The sequence below is a fragment of the Pyrus communis genome, chromosome 14 (genome assembly GCF_963583255.1).
Source record: "Pyrus communis chromosome 14, drPyrComm1.1, whole genome shotgun sequence".
Taxonomy (NCBI): Eukaryota; Viridiplantae; Streptophyta; class Magnoliopsida; order Rosales; family Rosaceae; genus Pyrus; species Pyrus communis.
Window position 1 is genome coordinate 16,660,539 of NC_084816.1, and position 17,479 is coordinate 16,678,017.

The 17,479-nt window shown below is 37.1% G+C and overlaps 3 protein-coding genes across 3 annotated transcripts; 2 read left to right on the forward strand and 1 right to left on the reverse strand.

The window, feature by feature from the left end:
* Positions 1-4,246: 4,246 nt before the first annotated feature.
* LOC137714465 (WEB family protein At3g02930, chloroplastic-like) lies at positions 4,247-10,139 on the forward strand. The gene is made up of 2 exons (XM_068453674.1): positions 4,247-4,365; positions 7,340-10,139. Exons 1-2 carry the CDS (start codon positions 4,247-4,249, stop codon positions 10,137-10,139), a joined length of 2,919 nt encoding a protein of 972 aa, XP_068309775.1.
* An 859-nt stretch (positions 10,140-10,998) lies between these two features.
* On the forward strand, positions 10,999-13,923 carry LOC137715730 (cysteine synthase 2). Its single transcript, XM_068455073.1, has 6 exons — positions 10,999-11,247; positions 11,345-11,419; positions 12,035-12,178; positions 12,399-12,782; positions 12,873-13,108; positions 13,419-13,923. The coding sequence occupies exons 1-6, from the start codon at positions 11,035-11,037 to the stop codon at positions 13,639-13,641; spliced, it is 1,275 nt and encodes a 424-aa protein (XP_068311174.1). The 5' UTR covers positions 10,999-11,034; the 3' UTR covers positions 13,642-13,923.
* LOC137715731 (uncharacterized) lies at positions 13,915-16,162 on the reverse strand. Its single transcript, XM_068455074.1, has 3 exons — positions 15,804-16,162; positions 14,480-14,580; positions 13,915-14,349 (listed from the first exon to the last, which is right to left on the reverse strand). The coding sequence occupies exons 1-3, from the start codon at positions 15,856-15,858 to the stop codon at positions 14,068-14,070; spliced, it is 438 nt and encodes a 145-aa protein (XP_068311175.1). The 5' UTR covers positions 15,859-16,162; the 3' UTR covers positions 13,915-14,067.
* Between the last annotated feature and the right edge of the window lie 1,317 nt (positions 16,163-17,479).

A 17,479-nucleotide genomic window follows, 5' to 3' on the forward strand; every position in this document is an offset into this window, starting at 1 on the left:
TATCAACAATATATGTCGATTTTAGTCTAAATTTAAAAGTTTTTCGAATAGAAGATGAAGTGTCTGTGACATATAAATTGATTTTCCAATAAAGCCTTTACACGTAAACCACTGTCGTGCGTGACTTTGGAGTAGCTCCGCACTCCTCAGATCCAATTCAATCTCCACCAATGCCACACTGCCACCAGACCAAACATTCCAAGCCTTCTCTCTTTTGAATAACAGCGGCAGATGATGGGTAAATTTTTTATTTTTTATTTAAAAAAAATATCAGTTGATGACTTTGCTCTAGTAGTCCACACATTTGAGGATCAGAAAAAATCACAGAAGCATGTTTGCCTCCTCTAGGTATTACTGTGCAATTTACCAGCGTTATGATTCGAAAGACATGCTATGTAAAATACGAAATTAAAATTTGTCCCCAACAATTGGTCGCTGCTTTTTCCTCATTATGCACTTTTCAATTTATTTATATTTAGTGATTATTCTTTAATTTATTTAATTAAAAGGCTATAAAATAATAAAAACTGTGCTTAAGAAGAAAATGAGTGTACACAAATTATTTTCTGTGTGTTCTTAAACCAATTGGCTTGGACATTGTTGCACTTAAATTCCAATCATTCTTACGACAAATTGAACTATTTTAGAATATCGTCTTGTCAACTATACCCAATATTAAATGATTAAACCTTTTGAAATTGCTTGATATTATCTACATTAAACCCAATTCCTAGTGAAAAATCATGAACTCATAAGATTTATAGTTGGATCTGAAAAATATATCAAGCTAACAATATTAAAAGAAAACAAAATTAAAAGGGACACATACGTCATTGACGGCATTATTCTCGCCAGAATTTGACAGTCGATATTTTTGTCATCCACAAACCAAGGGGAAGAGTTAGAAATTACAGAGATGACAAAATACCAAAAAAAAAAAAAACATTACATTTCTGGTTCTTTTTCCTCAACTACTTTACTGCTCTGCTGCAACTCGGATTTGTAACTTTCTACGACATGGTCCGGTTGCCCGGCTACATAGTCCAGGAGGCCTTCGCCGGGTTTGTCACCGGAAGCGTCGGAACCCGGCAACGTGGTCTTCCCGAAGACGACGACGGCGAAGAGGAAGAGCGCGGTGGAGAGAAAGAGGGGCCAGAAGTAGGCCAAAAGGGTCAGAAATCTGGGAGCTATTAGGGTTAGGGAGTAGAGGGCAAGGCAGAAAAGGAGGGCAAAGAGGAAGTGGAACTTGAACTTGACAAGCTTTTCTGGGATCTCCATGAGTTGAGTTTTGAAGAGGGGATTGAAGTTTTGAGTTCGATTTTGTAGAGAGAGAGAGAGAGAGATTGTGGGGAGGTTATCGCGCTCACTGATTGCAGAGATTCTCTGAAGGAGAAAGGCTTTGTCTCCTGAGCTTTGTTTTGGAGTGAGTAAAAAGGTTTATTTTTCCACTAGGGGTAATAATCCTTTCATCTTTTTATGATAATGGTATTCACACGTTCATTTTACTTCTTACACACTCTTATTAATTTTTATGCGTTAATTGTCTTCAATTTATTTGATCATAGAAAATTTATAGAGTTGTGTGAAAAGAAAAAAGAAGGGTGCGGATAGCACAATCCATCTTTTTATGATACTTACCTTGCACCTTGTTTACCAAAATGCCCATCAAGTGTCAAGGGATTTGCTACGCCACTCAAAGTATTTGAGACTTGGTGTTTTTCAACCGCTAGATTTTAAGTTAGAAATACAAAATTAAGATTTAACAGTTTAAAATTTTAAAATATTGTGTACTGTAGAGCACCATAAAATTTTTACCAAGTTTTTGTAATGATAAGGGCTTTGAGGTGGTTCAGATGGAGTCGGACTCCAAGTGTCTAGTGGATATGCTTAATGGGAAAACTCAACTTGATATTGTGATTGAAGACATCCTCTTTGATGTTTAGTGGTTGAAACAGCAGTTGAGGTCAGTAGAATTTATCTTTACTTCTCGTGTTTGCAACAAGACAACGCATCTAGTAGCTTCTTCTGTTACCAGAGAAGGAAGCTTTCATAATTGGGATGGTCTTGATTCAGAGTGGCTATTTAATACTTTGACTTCGGATATAAACATTTCTATTCGAATATAATAACATTTCTTTCTTTTGGAAAAAAAAAAAATCTTTAAATTTGACCAAAAAGTGCCCACATTTTTTCTTTGGGTTAAAACCCTTAATTGCATTTTGCACTAAATGGTTTGGGATCATTAAGAGTTTGGCTTCTGTCTTTTAAAAAATTAGCAAAATATCCACCCTGATTATCAAGTTAACTATTATTTTCAGATGTGGCAAAGGGTGAACTCATTTCGTATGAACATGGATTGGTGTCATGTGGACTCATGAATGCCCTCGAGACACCAAACAAGAAATTCCTGTATATAAATATATCAAGTGATGAAAAACGCCACATGTGACATCAATCCAAAGCGGAATCTTTTTTGTGAGGATCCGGAGATCCTCAAATTACATCTGTTTATCGTACATTATGCGATCAGAAATTATTTTAAATTTTTTTATTTAAATTGAATATAAACAGTATCTGACGAAAAGTAGCCGTACAATGTACGATGAACATATATGATTTGAAAATCTTCGAAATCCTCACAAAAAAAATCCGACGAGTATCCTTACTTGCAAAAATAAACCTCGTCACGGTCACGTCAGCAAGAAGTTAGAATAAAAAAGGAGGACTTTTGGACGTGAATGCAAAGTTACAGAGCGAGAATATGTTGCTTCACCTAGCTTTGTAAGTCCTAAAACAATGAGATTGTTTTGTTTGCAATAAATAAAAGGGTGTTAGGGTCATTCACCTTGTAATCGGTTAGTTTGGATACTCTTCCTCTAAAGCTCAATCAAGGCTCGTTTGAAAAGTGTTTTAAAAATGTGTAATGTTATTTATATCATGTTTTTATAACACATTTTTATACCACCTTAGGTGGCATATGATGTGAATAGCCACATTATTTGAAAAATTTGCAAACCCCAAGAAAAGGAAAGAGAAAAACTCATCGTATATCACAATCATTATTTTATTAAATAATGAACTAAATTTAAAAATCTGATTAATTTAAATAATGTGGGTCTACATCAAATACCACCTAAGGTGATATAAAAATATAATATAAAAACATGCTATGAATAACTTTATTCTTTTAAAATAACTGAAAATGATTCTAAAGAAAATGGGTTAGGATTATCTTAGTTTGGGATTCATCTTCGTTTATAATTGCTGTTTGAGATCTTACGAAAAAAATAAACAAAAAACAAAGGGTGTTATGGTCATTGCATCGAAAACTTAAATGGACGCGTGTGGGTGTTGGTGTGTTTTTTACTGAAATAGACAAATTGTTGTGCTGCGTCTTTTGGACCAAATTTTTGTTTGTTTTTGTGGAAGTTAAGATCTCACACATGAGTCGGTCCTTCGAGGCAGAAAAGTTTTTCATAGAGACGATAATTATTCGTTACTTTTTGAAATAGGTAATGACTAATGATAACTTTACCATATTTTTGACACGTTATTGGACCATTTTTATAAGAAGCAGGACAATAAAGATATGAGTTATATTTTTATTAGCAAGATAGTACACATTTGGTATAAAAAATACGGTATAAATAATATTTTGTTTCTTAATATAAATAGTAGTTGTACAGGGTTAAACACATCTGATATTAAAAAATACGGTAAGAATAATATTTTCGTTTCTTAATATAAGTAGTTCCGGTATAGTGTTAACTAATAGCATGGATTAAATATTAGGAAATTCAAGGCAACACAACATTCTTTTCTTTCTTATCATGCTTATTGCTTCAAACAAAAAAGGCTAAAGGAAAGTTGGTTTTTTTATTTTTGTCATGCTTTACAAAAAAGAAAACTTTTTTTTTTCATTCCATGAAATATGTATGTGTGTTGTTGTGGATACAAATTTTGTCTAAGGTTGAATTGACAAAATTCTACCTATAAAAATATACCATTAGCCTAGTTGATGAACATCAAAACAAAAAAAAAAAGAAAAGAAAAGAAAAGGACCTCCAATGCCTAAGTAAAAAAAAAAAAGTAGTTTGAGAGATACTAAACAAAGAGAATTTTGAGTAGTAAGTGACGATTACTGATTTTCTTGTGTGACTTGGTTATTTATAGACCCAAGCCCTCATAGGCAGCTGAGGTGGGAGGTTGCGGGCTACACTAGATGGACAGTTATGTTCTGCTAGTGATGGCGCAGACTAGTCTTCGCATGCCGCTCACGAGTAGTCCCAGAGGTCATGTTTCGAATGAGCACCATGGCGACTCGAAGGCCTTGTACCAGGGCAGGCAAATGCCACATCCCTTGAGGTATGTTGTGGTATGCTCAAGAAGATAAGGGTAAAATTATCATAGAGAGCTTAAAGTTCATGTGTTCGTCTCTTCTTAGATATGGTTAATTTATGTCTCCACAAGTGTGTAGGGTAACATTTTCAAAGCTTACACATAACTTCTCTCTCTTATTATAATTTTTTGTTACAAAAAAGGATCAGTGTATGTTGTGAGAAGAAAATGTCATTCTTGTTTTTCTAGATCCCATGATCTAAGAAATTTGTGATCACTGACCATTTAATGATATGAATCCAATAGTTGATAAAAATAAATGTTTTGAATTAAGATCGAACAATAGGGACTGTAATTTTCTTGAACCATGATGTAGATCTAGGAGAAGGAGAGTGCAGAAAATGGATAAGCCATTCAATAAATGTGAAGGATGCAAATTGCATTATGCATCGAGTACAATTTAGATGTGTAGACCCTGAAGAAGGTGATTTGATTCTAAAGGAGACGTGCGAGGGGATTTGTGGATATACCATTCTAGATCCAAATGCATTATGCATCGAGTCTTGTTGACAAACCTATCTGTGGCCAATCGATCATGACAAAATATGAGAGGAGACAACCTAGATAGCAAATTAAGCTTCTTACGTAACAAAGTTTGAGACTTCCGTGAAGATTTTTAAGGTCTTATTTCATCAGCTAAATGCTAATAACAATCTTACACGACAAGATTCTCACTAATTTATCCACTCTTTTTTTTTTTTTTTTTTTTTGTCGCCAATGAGTATACTTCACAAGAATATTAGCGATGTTAATGACACACAGTGGATCACAGACGACAATTGTCGTTTATCACAATAAACTTTAACATGAACTACGTACCTAGGCCATATAGCCACCAAAAGAAGGGGCGGCAAGAATTAATGTGCATGCACAATCGTTCTGCATTGTTTACACAACTTGACCTAGAAAACAAAAAACAAAAATGATGAGTTAGCTACATAAATTTACGAACCATTTGTCGTATAAACACATGTATAATAATGGAAAACTTGATAGAATTGAACCGTATATATGGAGATAAGCATAAACACCATCTTTCGATTTGAAATGTAATGAACCAAAATGATGAGTTAGCTAAACTTCAAAAATTATTTGTAATAAAAGCCCAAGTTAAAACACCAAAAACACTTTGTCTAGCAATCAATTATTTGTACGTCCAATCAATTACCATCAGTAGTCAAGTTGTATATTATACACTGAGATTTTAGTTTAGCCGTTAGATTCATGTTCTAAGGTATAAACACCAAGATTTAACGGCTAAAACTTCTGTCATATAAGAGATACATTGGAACATTGTAAAATTTTCATAATTATATACCGAAAGTCTTAGAGCTAGAGACATATTGATATTGATATATCGAATGGTATAGGGAGGGGCAGAAGTTGTGAAGCAGTGAGAGGTATTTCTTATTTTTCGGTGTGAATAAATAGTGAGAGGGTTAGTGATGGCTGCCATGCCACGCACAAGTGTTTGATGTTGGAGATAAAACGGCCTTGTGAAGAGGATTACAATGAGATTAGTTATATTTAAGAAAACACTTCCAAAACCCGCCAAATAGCTTCTCTGGAAAACCCGCCAACCTCCCAACTTCTTCTTCACCAAAAATCTCTCTCTCTCTCTCTCTCTCTCTCTCTCTGCATTTTATACTTGCATTTTAGTAGCTTCCAGAATATATCGAAATCCATAGCTCCAACAACCTCCATCACCAGCATCAACCATGGCAATTCGAGGCTGAGGTACTTTGTTTAATTAATTTTCTTGAATTCTCCTCCACATTTTCAATGTTTTCTTTTCTGTTCATCTCATGATTCATTAGGCTTTTACCGTTTTTGGGTTATGTTTTTTCTCCACCATTTCATTGCTAGTTCTTTTTACATAAAAAAAATGGGTGTTAATTCATGGCCCTCGACGTTGAATCTATGAGATATAACTTGGTCGTCTTTGTTCATGTCTAAGACCGTCTCCAAAGCCGGCCCTGATATTTCAAAGATTGAGGCTCTCACGTACGTGAATTTTTCGATGGATTATGAACTTTGGTTTTCCCTATTACAAAGATGATTTGAAAAATTATATATGCAACTTAATACGATAAGTATGATACGCAGAAGTACAAGGAACATAATTTACACGATATGTATCATTCTATATTTCCATAATATTGGATCAATTTATCAAACAAATATACATTCAATTGTACAAGAAAAGTGGGCAATGGTAAGGAAGAATTAAGAAACAAATATTAAAAATGATTACTAGCCACTTACCAGAAAAGAGGAGTCCAAGAGCATTAGATAGCCGGTTTACAGTACAGCAACATAAGCTTGATTAACAAAATAGAATTGTTATCTTTTGAACTACAACAGAACTGGTCTTTTACGGCGCACAAAGAGCGCCGTAAATGGTTATTCATGGCGTGAACCCCCAAGTGGCAAAAGCCCATGTTGTAAGAGATGTTTTGTCAAATGCGACGTATTCTAGTAGTTGTGAATAATTTAAGCAAAATACGCCATAAATGCTCTTCAATGCTCTTCAAGGCGTGCCTTATTTGGTATTAGATACAACGTTAATGGAGTGTCGAAATACTGCAAAAACAATTACGGCAATACTAGTGCGTCATAATTTATACTGCAAAAACAAAGCCAATTGGCTGCTGTTTATCCATTTTACTTTTAATTAGTAGTTTTAGGATTAATATGTTTAACATCACAGCAATAAACCGTAACGAAAACGTTAGTGCAGTAGTTAAAAAGGGTGAACAAAGTTTTGTTGAATTTTTATCAAAAGTACTATTTTAGAGTAGAAATTTTTAACATCACATTCGTATAGATAACTGTTTTGAAGGATTCTAAGGGGTCGACCTATGCAAATTTTTCTGTGCTTTTATTTGCTTGGTTTCGTTGAAATTAATTTTAATTGATGAAGGATGTGTTTGTGAAACAGACCGTTGGAGCTTTCAGAGACGCAGCAACAAAAAATGGAGCAACCTGAAGAGGAGTTGAAGAAGGTGGAGGAGCAATTGCAAGCAGTGGAGGTAGAAAGAGATCGAGCTGTCGATGAGCATCAAGAGACGAAAAAAGTGGCAGAAGAGGCCAACGTGAGGCTTAGTGAAGAATTGGCAACGCAGAATGATGTCGGGATGCACTCAGAATTAAGTTTCACGAAGGAGTTGTTGTCGAATGCAAGGCAAGAACTGAAGAGTAAAGCGGAGAATATTGAGTCTTTGAAACTTGAGTTGGGAAAGGCCAAAGGTTTGGAGCTCAAGTTGACTGAGAATGTAAAAACCTTTGAAGCTCAAGCAAAGACTTTATTGTCTCAAAACGAAGAAAGAATTCGGGAATTGGAGACCAAAGCGGACAATGCAAAAACCTCGGATGCTCATACAAAGGCCTTATTGTCGGAAAGTAAAAGAAGAATTCGAGAACTGGAGATGAAACTGGCAGAGAATATGAAGTCCACTGAGGCAGAGGCTCACACAAAGGCTTTATTATTCACAAAGGAAAAGACAATTCGGGATTTGGAGCTCAAACTGGCAGAAAAAGCGGAAATCTCCGAGCCTCACATGAAAGCTTTATTACTCAGAAGTGAGGAAAGAATTCGGGAATTGGAGTTCAAACTGGCAGAGTATATGAAGTCCACTAACGTAGAGGCAGACACAAAGGCTTTACTGTCCGAAAGTGAAAAAAAGGTTGGGGAACTTGATGTCAAAATGGCAGAGAACACAGAAACCGCCGAGGCTCAAACGAAGACTTTATTGCTCAAAAGTGACGAAAAAATTCAGGAATTGGAGCTCAAACTGGCAGAGAATGTGGAAACCTCTGAGGCTCGTACAAAAGCTTTATTGTCAGAACGTGAAGGAAAAATTCGAGACTTGGAGCTTAAACTAGCAGAGAATGTTAACACCTCCGAGGCTCGCGCAAAGTCTTTATTGTCTGAAAGTGAAGGAAGGATTCAGGAATTGAAGCTCAAACTGGCAGAGAAGGTGGAATCCTCTGAGGCTGAAACGAAGGCTTTATTGTCTGAAAGTGACAAAAGAATTCGAGAATTGGAAATGGAAATAGAGAAAAGGAAGCAATCAGAAGCAAGAATTCTTGATTCATTGATCACCCAAACCAACCAACTTGAACAGACCAAGGTTTTACTTGAAGAGGCAAAGTTTGAGAGTGCCTCTTTTCACAAGAAATTGGAGAACGAAGATGAATCCGCTGAAAGTAGTCAAGATAGTAGTGCATCTCATTATCATGATCAACCCGAAAGTAATATTTCCATGAAGGAGGAATTAGAGAGTCTCAAGTCTGAGCTTCAATTGACAAAGGAGAATCTGGTTGATGTCCAAAAAAAGGAGCAACTTGCTACGTCGGTGGTTGAGAAATTACTTGAGGAGATTAAAGTACTTAAACATGAACTGAAGTTGGCAACCGAAGCTGAAGAAAATGGAGAAAGGGCGATGGATGATCTGGCTTTTGCATTGAAAGAAGTTGCGACAGAAGCCAACCAGTTGAAAGATAAACTTTGTGTGAGCCAAGCAGAGTTAGAGCACTCAAGAGCACAAGAAGAGCGTCTGAATGCAATCTTAAAGAGCAACGAGGAAAGTTACAAAACGCTACTGGATGAAGCAAGAAGAGAAGCCGAAAGACACAAAAACATTGCTGCCAGGTTGAAAATAGAACATGAAGAGTCGGTTTTGGCATGGAGTGGGAAAGAAACCGGCTTTGTTAATTGTATTAGAGGAGCCGAGGAGGATAGACATGCTGCACAACAAGAGAACTTTAGATTGCACGAGTTGCTTCTAGAGACGGATAATAGAGCCATGTTATCAAAGGAAGAAAATAGCAAGTTGCGCGATATACTTAAGCAGGCCTTAAATGAAGCAAATGTTGCAAAAGAAGCTACCGCCATTGCTCAAGCCGAAAATTCTCAACTCAAAGATACCCTGGCTGGAAAAGAAGAGGCCTTGAATTTCCTTACTCGAGAAAACGAAAATTATAGGGTAAATGAAATAGCAGCTCATGAAAATATTAAGGAGTTAAAACGGTTGCTTATTGAATCGTCAAAGAATGAGGAAAAAGAGAAAATACCAACAAGGGAAAATGATTGCAAGAAAGAGGAGAAAGAGAAAACGCCATCAAAAGAAAAGGATTCGAAGAAGGAGGCTAAAGAGAAAACACAATCAAAGGAATTGAAGAAGGAGGCTAAAGAGAAAAAACCGCCAAAGGATGTGAAAAAGGAGGATACAGGTAAAGAGAAACCGCCATTATCAGGCGATGCAAAGAAGGAAGATAAAGAGAAAACATCGTCAAAGGATGAGAAGGATACTACAACATCTCAAAATGGAAGCATATTTGGCAAAGTTTTCAGTTTCAATCTTAAGGAGCTCAAAGTTTCAAACACGCATGAAGAAGTTGTTGATCATGACGATGACGAGATTGAACTAGACGAGGCTCTAAAAGACTCGATATTTGAGGTAGACTCTCCAGGGTCAGCTGATCACCGAAGAAATTCTTCTTCTACGTTCACAGACGATGGAGAAGGGTTCCAATCTGATGATTATGATCATCTAGATGGAACTCCAGGTGAAAATTCAAGGAAAAAGAAAGCATTGCTACGAAGATTCGGAGATCTTATAAAGAGAAGCACTACTTATAGTACCAAAAAGGAACCATCGCCGGATCCAAAAAAGGAACCATCACCGGATACCAAAGAAGAAACATCACCAACCAAAACGGAGCCTTCACCAGAATAGTAAAGCTTTATTTTTGCATTGTTCTTCTAGTTTTCAGTTAGATTTTCTGTACATATTCATCTACTTTGTATGATTTGTACGTACTTTGTTGTAGTTATAACGTACGTATTTAGTTTTTGTTCACACAAAATATACAACATAATTTTTTCTTTCTCACCACAATATTAAAACTTGATGAGCATTGTGCAATTGCACCAAGTATTATTTCACAATATGATACCAATGATCCAATTCATTAATTAATTTACTACCACACATCTTTCCTTCTCATACATATTGATTTCTTCCTAAATATCTAGCTAGGAACCTTTGGGTTGGTCTAGTGAAAAGCAAGTAAAGGTTTGGAATCCTCAACTCAAGTTTGAAGTTGCACAGATACATTTTTTGAGGTTACCGACTTTGTTTTAGCATATACTGTTTCACTCGAAGGACACAAACACGTCGTCGCCTTTTCTGATACTGCATGGAGAGAGAGATTAATCTGCAACCTGTATTCGAAAAAATATACATGCAGTTGCAGTCCCATTCTTCGTGCCCAAATTAAGCCATATTTTAAACCAATATCTTCACATAAGTTACTCAAATACGTACTTTGGGCCCTTAAGGACTTACGTAAAACAATACATCGCCATGGTGACGTTTCCTACCAAAGAAATAAAGATATACGTAAAGTTTTTGTCCACATGTTCTTCTTTAATTAGAATAAGATGTTATGTGACGGTGTACTCGTGTCGTATAAATTGTTCTCTATTTAAGTGTTGGGTGAGGCAGGCCTTAGCCCGGGAACGTGAAATACCACAACCCGGCCCACGTGGGTGGTAGGGACCTTCCATAACCTTCCTTCTTTTTCCTTCTTTTTCGGTAACAAAAGCTGTCACGGTTCGAACCGCCAAAAATGGCGCCTGTGAGAAGCACAGGCGCTATTGTGGCTGCAGTCTCAGTGTCAATGGCGTTGCTCTCTCTCTTCATCTACAAGTCCAAACTCTCCTCCAAAAAGACCAAACTAACCCTGGCCTCGAAGAAAAATCACACGAATGGCCTCGTTGGTGCCATCGGCAACACACCTCTGATCCGCATCAACAGCCTCTCTGACGCCACCGGCTGTGAGGTGAGCAATTGGGGTTTTCTCCAATTATTTTTTCTGGGTTTTCATTTGTTTCTTCAATAATTTTTGTTTTGAATTTTTGGTTTCTGTGTTTTTTCAGATTCTTGGAAAGTGCGAGTTTTTGAACCCGGGAGGGAGTGTGAAAGACAGAGTTGCTGTCAAAATTATTGAAGAGGTAAAAAGCTTCTTTTATTTGGCTGACAAATTTGATTGAAAAGAAATTAAAATTATGCATTTCTTGTATTTGTAAGTTAAAACTCGTGGAAGACATAATTGGCACCAGTGATCATTAGAGTAATTTTTCTGGAAAGTAGAGTTTTTCGAAACTCGAAAGTAAGTTTTGACAAACTCTAATCTGCTGTTATGATCTTAACTAGTCCATGATTGTGGAAGATTTTTACTTTAACGAAATTGAAGAAATGTATGTTGGATTTGCCCTGCTACTTTTGTTGTCGACTTGTTCAAAAATTAAGCGCCGGTTTGATAACAATTTCAGTTTTCAAACAACGTGAAAACGAAGAAAACTGAAAATGAAGTGGTTATCGAACGGCCCCTAAATATATTCAATGGCTCATAAATTCGGTATTGCTCTTTTTATCGTTGTTAGTGATACTTGAACATTGTTGTTTAGCTTAAGTCGACTTAAAGAGTATAGCTTCTGAATTTTCTTTCGGTTAAATGAAATTTGTAAATTTATTTATACTATAAGCAGTTGTAATGAGTTGTTGGCTGACTGTAATTGATCGGCTTACTGAGTCACGCAAACGTTCTGATTTTTGGTTCTATACAGGCTTTGGAATCTGGAGACCTTGCTCCAGGTGGAGTAGTCACTGAGGGGAGTGCAGGAAGCACAGCTATAAGCCTTGCTACGGTCGCTCCTGCTTATGGTTGCAAATGCCACGTGGTTATACCTGATGACGCTGCTGTTGAGAAGGTATTTAGAGAATGCATTTCGGATTAGCAACATTGATTCATGAATTGTTTATAAGTTACAGGTACTGTTGGGGTGTATCTGATATGAGCAAACAACAGAAACCCCGCGGTACCAGAAACCATGATCTCCCTCTCCCCAGTTTCATTTTTCCTTCAAAATAAAAAATTAGGTTCTGCGATGTGCTGAAATTTGCTTCTGTGGTGCCAACCCTTTTTTCTAGTCTCAAATACTTGAAGCTCTGGGAGCGACTGTTGAAAGGGTAAGACCAGTGTCAATTACGCACAGAGACCACTTTGTGAATATTGCTAGGCGACGGGCAACGGAAGCAAATGAATTAGCAATGAAGCATAGGAAAGATGAACAAATGAATGGCCAAGCCCTTGGGCAGACTAATGGTTTCCAATGTGATGGAGAGAAACAAAGTGTGGTCTCAAGTTACAAAGGTGGTTACTTTGCTGATCAGTTTGAAAATATGGCAAACTTCCGGGCCCACTATGAGGGTACCGGGCCTGAAATTTGGGAACAGACCGGAGGAAATGTGGATGCATTTGTGGCGGCAGCAGGAACAGGTGGTACCCTGGCTGGTGTGTCCAGGTTTCTCCAGGTCCACTACTGAAACCACTTAAATTGTTTTATTTTACTCAACTTATGCGGAAATGTAGTTGTGTTAATCGCATTTCCTTTTGTTCAACAGGAAAAGAAGTCTAATGTCAAGTGCTTCCTGATAGATCCCCCTGGTTCCGGTTTATACAATAAAGTTAGAAGAGGAGTGATGTACACTAGAGAGGAGGCTGAAGGACGAAGGCTAAAAAATCCATTTGACACGATAACTGAAGGAATTGGAATCAATAGAATAACAAAGAACTTTATGATGGCAAAACTTGACGGGGCTTTCCGAGGCACAGATAAGGAAGCTGTTGAAATGTCCAGGTCAGTCCATAGACTTGTTTAGTTATTCTTAGTCACCACTTTTTCATAGTGCTTTCTAATATGCCAAGAAGTTGAGAAAATGGAAGCAGTTGGGATTGAATTTTTCTCAACGTCCTCTATGATTCCTGTGCTGTCTAGTATATTTGCCATTTCGAAATTGGTCAAACGGTATTCTTAGTATGTTCAATCATATTCCCATTCATGTAAGATAAAATGTCCCAATTTCTTCCATTCACTTGGCAACGTTAAACCAAGAATATTTAGTTGTTTTTCTTGGCCTTGAGCTTTTATCCGGTTAAAACTTTTTCAGGTTTCTTATGAAGAACGATGGGCTCTTTTTGGGGAGTTCTTCAGCCATGAATTGTGTTGGAGCAGTCCGAGCGGCACAGGCACTTGGTCCCGGTCACACAATTGTGACCATTTTATGCGATAGTGGGATGAGACATTTGAGCAAATTTTTCAGCGCTGAGTATCTGTCTCAGTATGGTTTGACACCCTCGGCTAGCGGATTAGAGTTCCTAGGTGTTGGATGAGGTTCTGCATCCGCCAAGAGGATCCATTTCTCTCTCTGCAGTTCCATCCAAAGAGCAGTAACACTTTAGCAGTCACACTCAAGAGATTAACATGACAATTCTGTTCGATTAAATTCCCGAAGATTACATAATTTTGTACTGGCAAAAAGTTTGCATCTCTTTGATTTTTCATCTACATTGTCGATTTTAGGGCGTCGAGTTCTGTATTGAAATGAATGCTTCTCTTTGAATGTTTCTCCGGGCATCCAAGTAAGTTAATACGACGCAAATCACTTGTTTAAACGACCAAATTCTATTGCGATAAATTCTGGAATGATATTGTCAAGATACATGGCCTCCAATGTCTCGGAGATACAAAAGATCAAAACCTAACACGGGATGCAAAATTCAAATGTCTCGAGCAATTTATAACATGCGATACTCGAATCACCGGGTGTTCCACTTCTCGAACTCAGACTCATGACAGTGTGGGTCTAACCAATCCCTGTTAGAACCCTTTGCCATGCTGCTGCCTCCTTTCCCATCGCCCACAAGCTCTCTCAGATTCTCCAACTTATTCTCTCGGCCTGCCCCGGTACTTTTCCTATCCGCTTCCTTCAGTTTCTGCTTGAACTTTTGCTTACGGCCACCAGGGTTTACCTCTTGCTGCTTTGATTGCAAAGGAGGAGCCCCGTGCGGTCCTAAGTAGATCTTCTCTTCTTTTTCCACCTGCACAAAAGCATATATTTTCAGCAAATAACCATTTCCATGGTCACCGAATTCAAGACTTCAGGGCCATCAGATACAAATCTATATTTCCCTTTACTCCATACAAGGAACTAGGGCACATGCAACTGACCTTCGGAGATGGAGGTTTTGAAGCTTCTACTGTTGGAGCATCTTGATTTTGCTTATCTTGCTCTTCAACCACCAAGCTCGGAATCACGAACCCATCAGTGTCTAATGCAAAAAGCAGTCAAACATTAATCTCAAACCAGTTAAATGCACATCAAACGAATTCAGAAGGTATGTTATATTGCTGAAACCACTAAATGAAGGAAGGGGATTTCCGCACACCCCGTTTCTCCTTCTACAATCCTCTGTTTATTTCTATGTGCCGTTGACTCCATTGATATATTCAAAATAAAGGGCAGATAAAAAGAAGGTGTGCAGGGGAAGAAAAGAGTGTGCGGAAATCATTTGCCATCAATAAATCTGTACCAATCAACCATAATGTGCCACACACAAGGGAGAGAAACTTGCGCCACAAAGACTTTCCCTAACCTATATGCCTCTGGATAATAGAAACTATGATCAGTTTATGGCTCACACTTTCCAGATGTACAAATAGTATACATTGATTATACAAATCAACAATAATTGAGTCAAAAAGATTTAAAATCCTATAAGTACATGTGTATAGGGGCCAATTCGATAACCATTTTGTTTTTCATTTTTGGTTCACCTTTGTGTTAGTGTTAGACGGGAAATACAAGGGAAATGAGGGGATGAAGAGTGGATGAAGGATGGACGGAGTAACGTAGAAGAAATGCATAAAGAAAGGCACACAAAATAAAAACCAAAAACTACTGTAAATTGTTTATACTTCTAAGATTTTGTTTTCATTCATTCACCTTTTATTTCTTCCCCTCTCTCCGATCCCCCTTCTTCATCATCCCTCCTTACCCTCATATGTTTTCCTCATATCTCAAGAACAAAAACTGACAACCAAAAACTAAAAACAAAATGATTATCAGACGGACCCTAAGTTTCGAATCCACATTCAGAACTTTGTTGCCCATTTACACTAAAACTCGCGCACAACGCAAAATCCACGTACTAAATACCACAAGTTACTGATCCTGTAGCCATGAATGTAGCTAAAAGATGACGTTGCAATGCCGAAACAACATCTAACACCAAATAATTAGAAACCAAAATGTGTAAGCAAAACCCAATTTCAATAGAAGCAACCAATTCCCAGATGCAGCACAATGTGCATAACACAATAAGTGGCTGAGGATAAACTGATTTTTCCAAATCTAAACGAAACCCATAGAGATTATGCAAAAATATCAAAACCTTTCTATTAAACTTTCCACCAAATTTTCTCAGTAACCAAACAAGGAGATTATATGAAAAGAAGATGAAACTACAGATGGGAAAAGTGATACATAACATACCCCACTCATCTTCTTCCTCGAGAGGTGGATTGGTTCGCAATGGAGAGGGGTCCATGGGACGCTGATGATCATGGATTTGACAAGCCACAGGGCGCAAAAGCCCAGATCAAGATCAATCCAACGGCTCAAATCCAACCACCAACGGCAACACCACTCCCAAATGAGAGCCTTCCGCAAATCTGATGAAACGCAAAACCAGCTTATTGTTTTCAGAAAAACATCCGCAATGCCCAAACGTTTTAAAACCCTAACCCTCTTTTGCCAAAATTCTTAAAAAAAAAATTTAAAAGTAAAATTGTTTTCTTTGGTTGGTTGGCAGCTTTGGGCTAAATGATATTTTCGTCCCCCGATGGGAAATTGATTCGTGGTTGACTTTTATTATTCCTTAGGCTTCAGCAACGACGGAGAATATTTTTGCTCATCTCTCAAGTGATAGTGATATTTATTATTCTATTTATCATTAATTTTTTAGTTAAAATTATCTCTAATATTAGCATAATTTTGGTCTATGAGATTTGAAATCGATAAAGTTAGTCTCTTAGTTTGTTCACTATCAATCATTTTGATCATCATGTGAAAAATCTTTGTTAAATAATAACCAAATGACAAAAATGCTCTCCATTTAATAAACAATGAGCCAAAATGATTTTACAAAAAAATGAGGGTATTTTTGTCACTTTACCTTATTTAACGGAGATTTTTCACAAAATGACCAAAATGATTGATGGTGGACAAACTCAGCAACCCGTTCTATCGATTTTAAATCTCATGGACCAAAGTGAGGAGTTATGTCAATCTCAGAGATCATTTTGGTTAAAAAGCATTTAATACCGTTAGATGAGTTTAAATTTCGAGATTTATATGGTGGATAGACACAAATCTCAAGATTAAACTTATCTAATGGTAATAAATAAGGTATTAAGCATTATCATCTCTTGAGGGTTGTGAGAAAAAATGCACCCTAAGCAGCGGAGGTTTGTTGAAAAATAATGTTGGCTAGAATATGGACACATGGCACGTCTGTTAAATGGTATTGAAGCCAAGAGAAAAATATTAGAAGTGGTCAGATTATGTACAACTAATTCTAGCAATACTCTTGAAGCGAAATACAAAATTGTGGTCAATATGTCTCTCCATTAGATTGACTGACTCCATAAGTCTTGACATTGGACATGGATCATGGCATGGCTTGACCTTGCACCATGCCAACATGGAAGGAAAGACAATGCGATATTGTCTTCAAAGAGCAATGCTAGCATCAGTCGAAAGGTGCAGGGCAAGCTATATATGTTGGACTCATTGGCAAGTTGCGACACTTCATCGAGACATATATATGTGTTCGGGCAAGCTAGGATGCGAGTTGTACGCAGTGTGTTCATAAGGTTGCAGAAGTCAGTAAGTGTGGAGTGCTTGCGGTTAAAGATTTGATTTTCTAGTTTATGTAAGCAAGCTTCCGCTTTCAATTGTTAACAAATCATATGTTATACTCAAATTATCTTAAATAAGACAAAATTTTCCATAATTCCCTTCCTTTCTCTGCCACATGGACTCCACATAAACATGTTAACAAAATTCAAGTAATGTGGGATATTTAGTTGAGTTTTAGAGTGTTAAAGAGAAACGAATTGAATTCTAGAGAAAGAGTTGAAACTAAAATCAAGTTCAAAGGACTTTAT